Source organism: Protopterus annectens, chromosome 6.part0, assembly GCF_019279795.1.
Source record: "Protopterus annectens isolate FY-2018-M chromosome 6.part0, PAN1.0, whole genome shotgun sequence".
NCBI classification, from domain to species: domain Eukaryota; kingdom Metazoa; phylum Chordata; order Ceratodontiformes; family Protopteridae; genus Protopterus; species Protopterus annectens.
In genome coordinates this window covers 1,071,692,149-1,071,709,416 of record NC_056737.1, presented here as the reverse complement: position 1 = coordinate 1,071,709,416, position 17,268 = coordinate 1,071,692,149, and the positions used below count along the sequence as shown (strand labels likewise).

General features: G+C 40.8%; 1 protein-coding gene across 3 annotated transcripts in view; it reads right to left on the bottom strand.

The window, feature by feature from the left end:
* TDP1 (tyrosyl-DNA phosphodiesterase 1) overlaps window positions 1–17,268 on the bottom strand; it is a 2,057,997-nt gene that overhangs the window by 1,844,093 nt on the left and 196,636 nt on the right. For all 3 annotated transcript variants that reach the window (XM_044074699.1, XM_044074698.1, XM_044074697.1), the window contains one exon: window positions 1,226–1,269. In XM_044074699.1, coding sequence (XP_043930634.1) covers window positions 1,226–1,269 — 44 coding nt within the window. The remainder of the gene's footprint in view (window positions 1–1,225; window positions 1,270–17,268) is intronic.

The window sequence follows — 17,268 nt, the reverse complement described above, 5'->3', positions numbered from 1 at the left end:
CTCCGCAGTACATTATCTACAACCATTCATACAAGGTTGTTCATGCTCTCACCGGTACATTATCTACAACCATTCACACCAGCTATTTCACGTGCTCACCAGTATATTATCTATTCACACAAGTTGTCAACGGGCACACCAGTACAGTCTATAACCATTCAAACAAGGTTGTTCACGCGCTCACCAGTACATCATCTACAACCATTCACACAAGTTGTCAACGGGCACACCAGTACAGTCTATAACCATTCACACATGGTAGTTCACGTGCTCATCAATACATTACATACAGCCATTCACACAAGATAGTTCACGTGCTCACCAGTACATCATCTGTAACCATTCATGCAAGCTATTTCACATGCTCACCAGTATAATATCTGCTACCATTCACACAAGGTATTTCACATGCTCACCACTCTCTCTTAAGTAGTGCTTCTTCCTATCATTCTACAGTTTTTTCAGTGCAATAACCAAACATGTCTTCTTTCTCTGAGATCTGCTGCAGCTATTTTTGTTTTCAGAATGGAAAGACTATATCAGAACAGCATAATATAATGTAACATATTAGCAATACCTACATATACTAACATGCTATTAATTGTTTAGTACATCTTGCCCCTGCTGCACGATGACAATCACAACCTCTCAATCAGCTGGCCCATTTGTTTCATGTAGGTAACAGCTGACAGAGGAGCCATCATTTAGACAGACAGCAGGGGTTGTTCGGTGTTCATTATACGCCCCTAACCCCACAGCACATGCTCAGTAACAAACCCATGGTTTAGCACACACAGAGCATCATCACCAAGAGCATGTTACTCACTTCTACTAGTGACGTAACCCCTCAGGATAGCTCTGTGCTCTCATGAAGTCTCTGGTCACCAGGGACTTAGCTTTCAGGATGTTTGCCCTAGGTATGCACTCCTACACTCTCCTCACAAGGAGAGGTGAGTTAGTAATGCCAGACTTGTCTCTTTCCTCATGCCAGCTTCAGGAGACACAAGGAGCTGATGTCTGAGTTTAGGTTGCTTGAACTGTAATCAGGGCTTTTTCCACTGTACCAAAGGAGCTGGCAGCAAAATGCCATTAATATGCACATTTCTGCTAAATTTAGCACCCAAATTACAGTCTCCATCAAGCTTAATTTTTTACAGAAAACAAAGTAATCAATTTTCACTATGACAGTCAGGATTTCAGTGTAAACTTGAGCTGCAAATCTTACCTGAACAGAAGACACCAGTGTTCCAAATAAAGGCGATAAAATATCTAAAAAAAATAAATAAGAACAGAATTATTACACATGAGAACAGAAAACATCTAGCAATAATTAGTCCAATTAAATCTGCAACAACTGGAAAGGCCACAGAAATACCTCACTTAAAGAATGACAGGCCTAAAGCGGATACCCTACGCTGACTGCCTTAAACTCCAGCTATACTCTGTCACATATCGTCTACTCAGAGGCAATCTCTGCTTTACATACAAGGCCATGTCAAACCCAGAGCTGTTGGACATGCTACACAAAGAAATCCCAATCCCTCAGAGCCACACGCTCCAGGGATCTAAACCTTGTCATCACAATAAACAAAACATGCTGGAGGGATAGGTTCCTGACCTAGAGACTCCCCAAACTCTGGAATAGACTGCCCATACATGTCAAGCAGAGCCCCTCTTTGGCCCTCTTCAAAAGGAACCTTGACGATTGGATGGGAGAAAGGAAATTCACCCCAGGGATCACATCAGTCACCCTGCTAGACAGGGGTCCAGGGAAGTAAATAGTGTGGGAAGAAATAGCCAGGGAATTTTGGCGGCTAGGCTTGTATAGGCCCTAGGGCCGATAGCTTAGTACCAACCTATGAACCTAGCTTGGATGGACAGTACAACAACTTAATTAGAACATGAATCACTGTTCTTGTTTTGGATTTCAGAGAACATTCTTGTTTCTATATACAGAAAGATTTACTGTCACCTGATCATCATAAAACATCGATAAATAGGATATACCCCTAATACTTTTCCTGAAGTTACTGCCACAATCCTCTGGTGACATAAGCAGTGGGACTGTTGTCCTAAATGTAAACCTTGTACTTGTGTATATGCATAAAATATGTACTACAGAAATGTATATGTGTATATACATATATATATATATATATATATATATATATATATATACATATATATATATATATACACACACACATATATATATATATATATATATATATATATACATATATATATACATACATATATATATATATATATACATATATATATACATATATATATACATACATATATATATATATATATATATATATACATACATATATATATACATACATATATATATATATATATACATACATATATATATACATACATATATATATATATATATACATACATATATATATACATACATATATATATATATATATATATATATACATATATATATATATATATATATATATATATATATATATACATACATATATATATATATATATATATATATATATATATATATATATATATATATATATATATATACATATATATATATATACATATATATATATATATATATATATATATATATACATATATATATATATATATATATATATATATATATATATATATATATATATATATATATATATATATATATATATACATACATATATATATATATATATATATATATATACATATATATATATATATATATATATACATATATATATACATACATATATATATATATATATATATATATATATATATATATATATATATATATATATATATATATATATATATATATATATATATATATACATATATATATATATATATATATATATATATATATATATATATATATATATATATATATATATATATATATATATATATATATATATATATATATATATATATATATATATATATATATATATATATATATATATATATATATATATATATATATATATATATATATATATATATATATATATATATACATATATATATATATATATATACATACATACATACACACACACACATACATACCTATACAATGTATATGTAGATACATACATATATATATATATATATATATATATATATATATATGTATATAAATACATACATATCTATACAAACACACATACACACACTTAAATATAGCCCCTTGCTTCTTATCTGTCACAAGTTGGCCTCCTTCAACTCGGTGCTTCTCCCTGCTAGTATAGTAGTTTCCCTACTCAAACATCTCCTGCAATTCATTGCATCTGCAAGGGTTCGCTCTCTTATTACTACCAGTACTTAATGAAATTTTAACACTAGAACGCAGAATGAATACTTAATGAAATTTAAACACTAGAATGCAGAATGGTGCATATTTTTTAATGAAATTTAAATACTAGAATGCAGAATGGTACACACACACGTGTGTGTGTATATATATATATTTTTTTTTTTTTTTTTTTTTAACCAAGCAGAGGAATATGGGGTTTTACATTCAGTAAATCATCTTTACAACATACTTCCATTTCACAGCAGGTCAAAATTAAGTTCAGAGACTTCAGTTTCTAAAATCCAAAGCTGTTTACATTTAACATCAAATGGACATCGTTTTGTCCTTAATAACTTCAAGAACGGAAAACATACCAGTAAAGGTTTGCACCTATTGGTTTAGAAATAATTACCAGCCACTCACCTTTTATACAAGAAGTATCTCTATTTCAGTCTGTTCTGCTCAAACAGCCCTCTTCCAGGCAGCTGACAACTCAGGTTTTTACTGACCTTGCTTGTCCGACATTGTTAGAAGGGGCCTCAAAGCATCCATTGCTTTGTCCTTCGATAGCATTCCTTTCACTCTCCCACAGACCTCGGTCTATCTGACATGATTCTTTATTCTCCCAGAAATCTCACCACCACAGCTGTCATTTACCTTTGGCAGCTCAGACCCATTACCACCCTTAAAGAGATGAGGCTCTGCTTTGTCACACTACAGGTTAATTCATATTCTATACCCACATCAGCCTTTTAGTGGGGCATACACTCATGTGCACACCTAGAGCCATTTCAGTATCTCTAATGCATGAGCTACTAAGTGATGACCCTAATGAGTACTCAAGCAAACAAGGTAAACATAAAAGTTCCACACACAGGACATCCCAGTTAAGAAACAAATCAACGAACCAAATGCCAAGAAGCAGCAATAAAGTAAAGCTGTGTAAGTAAACTTACCATAACAGTAGATGTTGGCATGATCACTGCTGCAGCAGTCTTAGCTAAATAGGGTTATACCCTGCGAGGAAGTAACAGCTGGCCAACTTAAAAAGTTTCATGGCACATTCAATGCACACAAACCATTAGTCAGCTCAAGATAAGTGGACTAAGACAGCAGGTTTGAGCACCAAACCCTTCATAGCTTCTATGCCAGCAGAGATAGTGAGGCTAAAGCCTTGACAATTAAATGCTAGGAAAACAAAAATAAAGGTCTTTACCATGACAACAAATGCATACAAAAATAAGGGGGATGGAGGGAGGGAGCATCTACTGCAGCTGTGCTCTTTTAAACATCTGTTGTTTTCATAAGTTAACTTACACATCTTTACTATGTTCATCATATGGATCACTGCTGTAGTAGCCTTAGCTCTATGGGTAAATGACCAGAGCTTAGACTGACTAGGAGGAGGAAGGAGGGGGGTCCAAGGGCCCCTGAAGAATGGTCTTGGCAAAGCCAGCCCTAGACCAGGAGAAGGTATCTAGTTTGTAGTGCTTTGTAAAACAGAGTGCAGGGAGGACAAAGTTGCTGCTTCTAGAATACTTCTATACTTCTAGAATACAAACCTTTCCAAAAAAGCCACATATGAAGCCAATGCCCCAGTAGAATAAGCCTTGACCCAGCATGGAACATTCTAGTTGTGATGGGCATAACAAAAAGTAATTGAATGACTTGGAAATACTCTATTTCGACACATAACATCCTTTTGTCTTACCTTCACAAGAAACAAACAACCGATCGGAGTTCTTTTGTCAACACAGTAACCCAGGTGTCTTTAAACATCTGGACACCCAGGGTATGAAGTATCTTGTCTCCTTCATTTTGAGGTTTTAGAAAGAAAACAAGGAGCTGGAGCAATCTGGCCCAAAGTAAACTCAAGTACCACTTAGGCATAAACTACGGATAAGCAAACCATATCTTTGTGAAAAATGAGATAAGGTTGGCCCACAATAACAGCAACTCACATACTCTTCTTGTAAAGTAGAAAGCAATTAGTACGACTGTTTTTCATAAGAACCTCAACTCAGCCTGATGAGCTGGTTCAAATGGAGCAAAAGTTACTTTTTCGAACATACAATTACGATCTTCAGGAGGAGGCTTGATACGCAACACCCCTTTCAAAAGCATTTTCAGATGAGATTGCATTGAAAAGTACACCAAAACACTATACGAGCATTTATACAGATGCATGGACTTAGGAATACCAGACAGGACTAAATCATCCTCCGGGAGGAAAAGTAAACCTGTCTAGTGGACATCTGCAATAAATAAACTCTATAACAACAGGAAAATATTGCTGTCCAAGACCAAGAAGGAGCAAATGCCCAACTGGAAGCAATGTCTCTTTAGCCTGAACAACCAAATAAGAGCACTAGTGAAGTCCTCCAAAACAAACAGACTCCAAATTGGCCACATCTACTAGAGACAATCATAAAGCTTTCTTCACACATGTCCACAACCTCAAAGGAAGCACCCAGATCTCAGAACTGCTGGTCAAGGACACCACATATACAAATGCCGTAGATATAGCAAACTTGCTGACGAACAGATTCAGCGAAAACTTCACACCTCTGCCCCCCCCCCCATCAGTAAATCAGGACATCCCCAGAACCTGCCCCCTTTCCCTTACATCTAGGGACAGGTCATCACTGCTCTCTCAAAGGCAAAAAATACAGCCTCCAAGGGACCTGATAACATCCCAGGCTGCATCCTACATGAACTCAGGTAGGCACTTACAGCACCATTAGGCACCCTATTCAACCAAAGCCCGAGTACTGGCTTTGTCCCAGCCAAGTGGAGGACAGCCATTGTCATCCCTTTGCACAAAGGTGGAACGTCCACCGATCCGGGAAATTATAGACCCATCAGCCTAACTATCCTGATCTGCAATGCCATGGAACGGATTATCATAGACCTCATTAACAAGGACATTGGCAACCTCCAAACACTCTATCCCACACAGTTTGGTTTTGTCAAGGGGAGATCATGTCTGTTAAATTTGGTCAACTTCTTTGAGACAGCCTCCAAAGCCATGGACAGGGTGGGGGGGGACAGTGCACATCAGGTATTTTGACCTGGCTAAAGCCTTCAACACTATTCCCCACTCAGGCATAATAGATAAACTCTCTCATCTAGGCATCAATCCATATATTACCAGACAGTTAGCAGACTGGCTCACTGATAATCTACCTAGTCAAAATAGGGGAAGCCATCTCAAGCAGTAGACCCGTAACAAGTGGTGTACCCCAGGGTTGGGTCTTGGGGCCTCTGTTATTTGTTATCTACTTTTCTAAGGCGCAGGCCAAAACCAGTGGGCTATGGCTGACCAAGTTTGCAGGTGACTGCAAGCTGGGTGCTGTCATCAATTCCCTAGTGATGTGGACATCCTCCAAGAGGGTCTCACTCAGACAAATGACTGGTGCCAAAAACATGGCCTCAAACTGAATACCAAAAAATGCATCATCATCCCCTTTGGGGAGAGTGATGTCCATACAAATTATCACATTAATAACACCCTAAGCACGCAATCAGTCATGACGGATTTGGGCACCCAGGTTGACAGCAACCTGACTTTTGACCACCATGTTGCTTCCGCTGTGCAGAAAGCCTTCTACATGGCCCACATCATAAGTAAGGGTATCTCATCTAGGGACAAGGAGGTTATAACATCCCTGTATTCTTCCCTTATGCAGCCCATTATTCAGTACAATGCCCCTTTTGTCATGTACCTAGCAAAGCACACACAGCAGCTGGAGAGACCACAGAGGTCCCTCACCAAGAGAATTCAGGGCCTCAAACATCTACTATACACAGGCAGGCCTATCCCTCTACTCAGTTTCATAGGGACTACTCAGAGGTGACCTCTGTCTGGCATACATGGTGATCACAGACCCCTCCTTGATGGGACTGCTGCATATCTGCAAGTCAAGCTCCACTTGATTAACCCGCACTCTCGGCCTCAACCTGGACTGACATCAACAGGACTTGTCAGCGGACAGATTTGTGTCCCACAGACTCCCCATTCTATGGAACAGACTCCCTCTTCACATCAAGCAAAGTACCTCTTTACCCCTTTTTAAGCACAACCCGGATAACTGGATGGGAAACAGAAAATACAACCCTGGATTCCACCCATGTCCCTGCTGGGCAGGGGCATCGGGTGCTGACGTCTAAACATGGGCTAAACTCTTGGCTAGGTGTATAAGGGCCTCAGGGCCAATAGCCTAATAACCTCCTATGATCCATGGACACACATGCTGAAATGGCCAACAAATGAACCCCAGCTGTAAAGCAACAGGGAAAGAGGATAGTAACTCACACAACTAAGCCAGAAAAACACTATGCCTAAGTAGGTGCTCATTCATTTATTGGCACCAACTAAGAAAACTTCTTCCATTTAGTAATTATACCCGCCGCATATCCTCAGGAAAAAAAAGGCAGTCATTTCCAGTTGTTTGTGGCTGGGGTGTACCAAACACACCTTTTCTTGTGTGTATAGGTCCATTCTGTGAAAGAACTTGTGGTAATTACCCCTGGCCATTTCCAAAAGGAGGGAGAACCACTGTTGCCTGTGCCAGAAGGGAGTAGCCACATTGATCTCTGGGGAGTCATTCTGAATCTTCAGAATAACCCTGGATTATTAGTTAAAGGGTGGAAAAATAAACCGGAATATTCCTGTACAAGGAAAAGAAAAAAAAAACATGAGTTTTCCAGGCCTTCTTGCATGGAGTCCTTTGATTGTTGTGTGAGGAGGCAAAAATCTATCGGAGTTATTCCCCATGGCTGGATCAATTCTTGGAATGCCCCTGAATTGGTTTGCACTAGTGAGGGTTTGTCCTGGTCCTGTTCAGGCTGTCTGCCACATTTTGCTCCGATGGTACGCAAGATGCTTGCAGAGTGAGATTGTGCTGAAAAGTTAAATCCCAGGCAACCATGGCTAGTCTTCACAGCGGGTTAAACTAGGTTCACCCTTGCTTGTTTATGTACCACATTACTGTGGTGGTGTCTGCAAACACCTGGAGATACTAATCCCTCTACTGACGATAATGGGAAAGCTTTTGCTAAATTTGTGAAAAAAAAGTGTATTCTTCACAACGTTTGTCTTTAGAATTCTCAACTGTAAAGCTCATATGTTCAAGTTTACACTGGTCTCTCGTGACAGTATAAAAAGAAAACCACTAGTCAGCAGTGAAGCAAAACGGCAGATCCACCAGTAATTAAAAAGATTTATTGAAGCGCTTTTCGTTGCCACAATAAAGCAACTTCCTCAGAAAAAATTCACAGTAAAGAAGCAGTGTTATTTGAATGCTTAGAAGCAATCGCTTAGTTAGCCACACCTCTTTCCTACCACATATTTAAAAAGACATTACACATTACTATACTAAACAAACCTGACTAACCATGTTATATTAAAAATGAATTATACATACATCATGGTATAAAAAAACTAATATATATTATAGTAAAATAGACAATACTACACTAATAATATGACTAAAATTCATATATACAGTATAATCCCAACAATCAATATCTAACGTACCAGACTTCTAAGTTTAAGCAAACAGGCAATGTTGCATGAGTCATTTAAGCCTGGAGGGTAAATGCATTTAAACGAATTTGCCATACAAGTTTGTGTTCCTCAAGAAGTAAGTTTATAGGGCCACCTCTCATGTTAAATTGAATTTGATCTATAGCTAGCATTGTCTATTTTAATAGAATATAATATATATTATTTTTTTTATACCATGATGTATGTATAATTCATTTTTAATATAACATGGTTAGTCAGGTTTGTTTAGTATAGTAATGTGTAATGTCTTTTTAAATATGTGGTAGGAAAGAGGTGTGGCTAATTAAGCAATTGCTTCTAATCATTCAAATAACACCGTTTTTTTCTTTACTGTGAATTTTTTCTGAGGAAGTTGCTTTATTGTGGCAACGAAAAGCGCTTCAATAAATCTTTTTAAATTACTGGTGGGTCTGCTATTTTGCTTCACTGCTGACTAGTGGATTTCTTTGGTTTATTTGTATTTCCCAAGTTTTGTTTACAGTATAAAAAGAAGTTATGTTCTTACCATAACGTTCCATGTGAGTTGTTCATCAGGCCTTTGTTCTTTACACATGGGTGGATCGGCTCCGAGTCACCCGCTTTCCAAGCTCAAGATCTTAGAGTTAGCTCGAGGCACAGTCCCTATCCCATGATGCTCTCCTACCAACCCCAGATCTAGTTTGCTGAACCAGCAAGAAAAAGTACAGTTTTGTACCTACCATAAATGTAGATGTCCGAACAGGATAGCATCTGCAGTCCTAACAAATGGGTTGTCCTGTCGTCAGGCAGCCCTTCGGTCGGCCGGATTCCAAAGTCTGGGTCTGGCCTTGGCTGGTGTCGCACTTCACCCGACGTCATCTCTGCTGGTCTTCGGGTATAAAGGCATCAGCCGACACCATTTTCCTCAGTGTTTCTTGCCCCAGATGCCAGTTGCCCTCTTGGAAAACTAAATTTTGGGTAAATGCCAATGTTTCCAAAAAAAAGGTAGGCAAACACAAAAAATAAGCATGTATGTACATATATACAAACAAATACACCATAAGAGATCCCCCCCCAGCTAGCTATTAGGAGGGTAAATACCCTAGGAATACCACAGAGGGGAAGGAGGGTGGGTAATCCTGACTGCAGATGCTATCCTGTTCGGACATCTACATTTATGGTAGGTACAAAACTGTATTATGTCCTTCAAGGATGCATCTGCAGTCCTAACAAATGGGTAGAATACCATAGCCAAACTAGGGGAGGAGGAAATAGAATTATGGTGTAGTTAGGATCCCTTGCAATACAGCAGTGGCAAACCCTGCTCGGGATCTAGAGTATAGAGGTAAGTTATAATGCTTGGCAAATGTATGCACGGAGGTCCAAGTAGCCGCCTCAATAATGTCCTTGGTAGCCACTCCTCGTAAGAAAGCTGTGGTAGTGGCTGTAGCCCTTGTAGCGTGAGGTCTTATGTTCTGTGGAATTGGCTTTCCATGGTAGGAGTAACAGAATCTTATGCAATTTCCTATCCACTTGGAGATTGTCTGTTTGGAAATTGCTTTTCCTTCCCTTCCTGTTGCATAGGCTACTAGAAGCTGGTCAGTTTTTCTATTGCCCTTGGTTCTGTCCAGGTAGTAGCGCAACTGTCTATGTACATCCAAGGTATGCAGCAGTCTTTCCCCCCTGTTCTGTGGATTGGGAAAGAAGGTAGGTAGGTGGATTGCCTGGTTTAGAGACACTCTGGATACCACCTTAGGCATAAATGTAGGATTAGTTCTCATGGATACTCTATCTTGATGGAAGATTTTGTACTGCCATTAAGGCCTGTAGTTCCGAAACCCTTCTTGCTGAAGTAATTGCCAGTAGGAAAGCAGTTTTCCAGGATAGGTGTTGAAGATCTGCTGTTGCTGCTGGTTCGAATGGAGGGAGTGTCAATTTTTCTAGCACAAAGTTCAAGTCCCATGCTGGTAATGGTGGTTTCCTAGGAGGTTTTACATTCTTGATTCCTCTGAGGAACTGCCTGAGTAGAGGATGTGAGAAGACAGGGGGATCGAAGCTGTATTCTGCAGAAATAGCTGATGCATGTATCTTGATGGAGGAATAGGACAGGCCTGTATGGAGAAGCTCTGCCAAATACTCCAGGATGTTGGCAATATCTATCTTTGACACATCTTTTCCTCTTTCAGTGCTCCAAACGACAAACCTTTTCCATTTCCCTGCATAGTTCCTTCTTGTAGAAGGTCTGCGGGCCTCCAGGATAATGTCTTTAACCCTTTGGGATAAATCTGGGTTAGTTGCTGTTATGTAATGTTCCAGGCAGTCAGTTGCAGAGTTTTTAGATTTGGATGCATGATGTTGTAGTCGTTCTGAGTTAACATCAAAGGCATCAGGGGTAGTGTCCACGTTCTCCCCAGAGACATGCTCCTCAGCAATGGATACCAGTGTTGTCTTGGCCAATTTGGAGCTATCAGAATTATCCTTGGACGCTCCTCTTTGATTTTCAGTAGTACCTTGTGCATCAAAGGAAGAGGTGGAAATGCATATGCTGTCAGGCCTTTCCAACTGAAGGATAGAGAGTCCACCTTCCATGCAAGTGGGTGGTATGTCCTTGTGCAGAATTTCTTGAGCTGGTGATTGAGTGGGGATGCGAATAGGTCTATTTGTGGCATTCCCCATTTCTGTGTGATGGCCTTGAAGATGTCCGGGTGTAGCATCCATTCGTGAGCATCCGAGGTTGTTCTGCTTAACATGTCTGCTAGGATGTTTTCTTTTCCCGGTACAAATATTGCCTGTAACTGAATGTTGTAGCTCAGAACCATATTCCATAGGTCCAGAGTCATTCGGCATAGGGGGTATGAATGAGTGCCTCCCTGTTTGTTGATGTACCACATGACTGTGGTGTTGTCTGTCCTTATCATCAAATGGCCTTCTTTGAGGAATGGTCTGAAATTCTGGATTGCTAGTTTTACTGCCAGCATTTCTTTTTGATTTATGTGCAGGTGCAGTTGATCTGGGGTCCATAATCCTTGTATGCATTTGTCCAGCATGTGGGCCCCCCAACCTAGGTCTGAGGCATCCGTTGTGATGGTTTGGCTTGCTTGAAAGTTGTGGAAGGGCAAGCCTGGGTTTGACTGGCATGCTTGAGCCCACCATAGGAACTCTTGTTTCAGGCATGGGATTAGTGGTATTTCGGTTTCTAAGCTGTGCCTGTGTTGAGACCATAAATTCTTTAGGTACCACTGTAGTTTTCTCATATGCAGCCTGGCATGGGGGACCAGGATTATGCATGATGCCATGAAGCCCAAGGCCTGCAGTACTTTCCTTGCTGTTTGTTCTGCTTTGTTAATGCCAAGAAGTAAAGAGGGAGTTGTTCTTGTTTTTCTGCAGTTAGGAATGCCATCTGTTTTACTGTGTCCAATTCTGCACCCAAGAATGTTCTTGTTTGGGATGGTATTAGTCTTGACTTTTTTAAATTGACTGTGTATCCCAGGGCTTGTAGTAAGCAAATGACTCTTTGTAAGTCTTTTGTCAGCTTGCTTTTGTTGTCCGCTTGTATCAGGCAGTCGTCCAGGTATGGATAAATTTGGATTCCCTGTAGCCTGCAATGAGCGATTACTGATGCCAGGCATTTTGTGAATACTCTGGGCAGTAGATAAGCCAAAGGGCAATGCTGAGAATTGATAATGCTCTGATCCTGCAAGAAATCTGAGGTATCTTCTGCAATTTGGTCGTATGGGGACGTGCAGGTATGCCTCCTTGAGATCTAGAGTTACCAGCCAACACTCCTTGCCCAGCATGGGAAGAAGTTGCTGTAAGGTCAGCATTTTGAATTTTGGAACAATGATGAATGTGTTTAATGCGGACAGGTCGAGAATAGGTCTCCAACTTTTCTCTTTTCTTGGTACTAGGAAGAGTCTGGAGTAGAATCCTTTGCCCTGTTCTGTTGGTGGTACTCTTTCCACAGCTCTCATCTTTGTTAATTGAGCTATCTGTTTTAGAGCTTCTGTTTTCTGATTTGGAGGTAGGTTTGGCATTCCTCTTTTACTGGTAAGGTGTGGAAATGAAACCTGTAGCCTTGGTCTATAGTCTGCAAAATCCATTTGTCTTTTGTGATATAGTGCCAATTTTTTGAAAATAAGGCTAACTTTCCGCCTAAGGGTGCTGCTATTTGTTCCCTGGTAGGCGGTGTCAGAGCCAAGTCACTGTGATTGTCCTGTTGCAGTGGCAGTGGTTGTGTCTGTGCCTCGCTGGTTATTGCCTTGCCACTGGCGTCCTCTGTAGGCACCTCCTCTGGATTGATTTCTGCCTCTGGGCGTCTATTCCTGCCTCTCTGAGATTTAGAGGAGTCTGGAAAGGACCAATTTTGGAAGGCCAGTTCCTGCTAAACCTTGGGGCTGAACCTGTAAGAAATCTTTAACTGTTTGTACAGATTTTGCCTTCTCTTCCATTTTCTTCATTACTTGCTGGGCAGGAGAACCAAATAGACTGGCTTTATCCATAGGAGCATCTAACAGCTTTGCTTTAACATGATCCGGCAAGACCTGTTCTTTCAACCATGCATGCCTTCTTATAACTGTGCCAGTCATGGCTGATCTAAATGAAGCCTCCAGTGCATCATAGCCACATTTTAAAGAATGGTTACTAACCTGCTGAATGTTATTCACCATTTCTAAAACATATTTCTTATCTAAGGAATCATCAGAGGACAGTTTCTTAGTTAACTGATCAAGCATAAACTCTTGGTATTGGATCATATGAAACTGACAGTTCAAAGCTCTAGCTGAGAGAGTAGCAGAGGTGTAAACTTTTTTACCCCATCTCTCTAAGGACCTGGATTCCCTTTCAGAAGGAGAGGGTTTTTGCTGAGGTCGGCTACTGCCTTAGGCCCCTGGGAGATAGTCTCAGGATCTGCAAGTGGGGCCTTGTATAGGTGGTGATGAGTGTCCGGTACCCTGTAAAACCTATCGGGTTTGGCAGGGGCTGGAGGTAAAGTATCAGGAGCAGTGCAATCATCATTAAATGCATCATCCACAACAGGAAGAACTGGAGGTATAGCTAAGGGCCTATGTTGCGGTAAGTGTAGAAAGGTCCTAAGCCTTTTTCTTGAATCTGAGAAATCTTGTCCCTGCCATTGGAATTGCTCTCTCATGGCATGTAAGGTTTCCCCAAAGGAAAATTCCTCTGGTGGAGAGGCAGATGGAATAGATTCTTCAGCATCGGAATCTTCATAAGTAGAAAAAGGAGCCTCTGGATGGTCTGTAATGTCTGAATCATCAGAAGAATCATCTGAGGACACTGGCTCTGGGGGCTCTGCTCTAGGTCTCTTTTCAGGAGGCTGAGAGGCCCTGTCTGGGTGAGATTGGGATCCCCTTATTAAAGAGATGAGATCCTCTGCCAGAGTAAGCATTTGAGAACTGGAACTGGGCCTGTGTGAGGGAGAGACATCCAAAGGGATGGTGTCCGACAATTCTAAAGGAACCACATTAGTAGGCAAAACTTCAGAGGCCGATTCAACTAGGGTAGCAGGGGCCTCAGTAGTAGTCATGGATTCGGCTGAAGATTGACCCGTTTGCTCGGTTTCGGCTGAAACCGAGACACTCGCGGTTTGCTTAACCGTGGTTTCGGCCGAAACCGCGGACCGCGAGTGTCGGTCTTTTTCTTTGCGTTTTTTAACAATTTGAGAAGTCGGAGGATCCGACGTCATAATGTATGCAAAATCTGAGCCGAAAAACTGTTCAGCAAACTCCGACCGATGCCTAAGCGTTCGTCGGTTGAAGGAAGCACAGGCTAAACAGGCTGCTACGTCGTGGTCTGGGCCTAAACAAGGTAAGCAGTAAGAGTGGAAATCTTTATGAGGTATTTGTTTCCCACAAGTTAAACAGTTATTTACTTTTTCTGACATCGGCTGAGGCAAGAAAGAGTCCCCAACGGGGTACTTAGCTTTTTAGAAGTCTTCGAAGTAGTATTCGGTAGTAGTAATTTCTGGATCTGACCGACCGGCACTTGCGAACAGCTTCTGCTTCGGGCGCCACGCGGCAAGAAAGACTGAGGAAAATGGCGTCGGCTGAAGCCTTTATACCCGAAGACCAGCAGAGATGACGTCGGGTGAAGTGCAACACCAGCCGAGGCCAGACCCAGACTTTGGAATCCGGCTGACCGAAGGGCTGCCTGACGACAGGACAACCCATTTGTTAGGACTGCAGATGCATCCTTGAAGGACATCAACATACTAAGCAACCCAATATAAACAATGTACAAAGTACATAACTATTTACAATAGCTAAACAATAATCTGGTTGGAAAGAAGGACATTAGCAAGACCAACCCAGACCACCAGTCATACCTGTTCTTCCATAACCTGAAGGGGGAAGGTGGGAGGGAGTGCAAGAACAAAGGCGAGATGAACAACTCACACGGAACGTTATGGTAAGAACATAACTGCTTTATGTGAAGTTGTTCAATCTCGCTGTTTGTTCTTTACACATGGGTAGCACCCCAAGCACCCTAATCCAGGGCGACTCACGGGAGTATATTCCTGAGAACGGTGGAATCAAAGGAAGCCCTGTCCCTGGAGGGCCTGTCCACTTTGTAATGAGTGATAAACATATGAGGTTTGGACCAAGTAGCAGCTGCACAAATGGTGTCCAAAGGTAGACGGGCTGAGTGGGCTAAAGATGTAGAAACAGCCCTGGTAGAATGAGCTTTCACCTCACGTTCTAAAGGTTGTTTAGCTGAGGAATATACAAATTTTATACAATCAGCAATCCATTTGGACAATGTAACTTTGGATACCGACAAACCTTTCTCATTGTCTGCATAGGAAACAAATAGTTCATCAGATTTCCTAAATTATTTTGTTCTGTCAAAATAAAATCTCAATTGTCTGTGAACATCAAGCTTATGTAACACGTACTCCATTCTATTAGCATGAGGTCTGAAAAAGGTAGGAAGGTCAATAGACTGGTTCAGATTTGCCTCGAAGCAGACCTTAGGAAGAAAGGTAGGATTAGTTCTTAAAAGACACTCTGTCGGGGTGAAAGACGAGATATGGGGGCCTGATAGAGAGTGCTTGTAGTTCAGAAACTCTATGAGCCGAAGTAATAGCCACTAGGAAAATTGTCCTCCAAGAAAGGAACTTCAAAGGACAAGATGATGCAGGCTCAAACGGTGGAAGAATGAGTTGAGATAGCACCAAATTAAGATTCCAGGGAGTAACAGAATGTCTGATAGGTGGCCTAAGGTGATGAGTCCCTTTCAAAAAGGCTTTACATAATCTGTGGGACATAATGTTTGAACCACTGCATCCCACATGAAAGTTAGATATGGCAGCTAATTTAACCCTTATCGTAGAAGCTGCCGCACCATCGTGAAAGAGTGAAGTCAAGAATTCCATAATACTATGAATAGGGGCGACATAGGGATCAATACCATGCTGAGAAGCCCAATGAACAAATCAATAGGGATCAATACCATGCTGAGAAGCCCAATGAACAAATCAATAGGGATCAATACCATGCTGAGAAGCCCAATGAACAAATCAATAGGGATCAATACCATGCTGAGAAGCCCAATGAGCAAATCAATAGGGATCAGTTCCATGCGGAGAAGCCCAATGAGCAAATCAATAGGGATCAATACCATGCTGAGAAGCCCAATGAACAAATTAATAGGGATCAATACCATGCGGAGAAGCCCAATGAACAAATCAATACCATGCTGAGAAGCCCAATGAACAAATAGGGATCAATACCATGCTGAGAAGCCCAATGAACAAATAGGGATCAATACCATGCTGAGAAGCCCAATGAACAAATCAATAGGGATCAATACCATAATGAGAAGCCCAATGAACAAATCAATAGGGATCAATACCATGCTGAGAAGCCCAATGAACAAATCAATAGAGATCAATACCGTGCGAAGCCCAATGAACAAATCAATACCATGCTGAGAAGCCCAATGAACAAATCCAATAGGGATCAATACCATGCTGAGAAGCCCAATGAACAAATCAATAGGGATTAATACCATGCTGAGAAGCCCAATGAACAAATCAATAGGGATCAATACCGTGCGGAGAAGCCCAATGAACAAATCAATAAGGATCAATACCATGCTGAGAAGCCCAATGAACAAATCACCTCCATTTGCTATAATACAGTTTCCTGGTGGAGACCTTGTGAGAGGAAACTAAAATATGTTGAACCGCTGGAGACAAATCATGTGACCAGGCTAGGTTGGGAAGTGGAGCAGCCAAGCTGTCAGTTTGAGGGAGACAAGAAAGGGATGAAGAACTCCTGATGAATGAGCCAGAAGGTCTGGCACTGGGTCCAGAACCCAAGGTTCTTCCACTTGGAATTGCTGTAGGAAGGGGAACCATATCTGCCGAGGCCAAAACGGGGCTATTAGAATAACAGTCCTT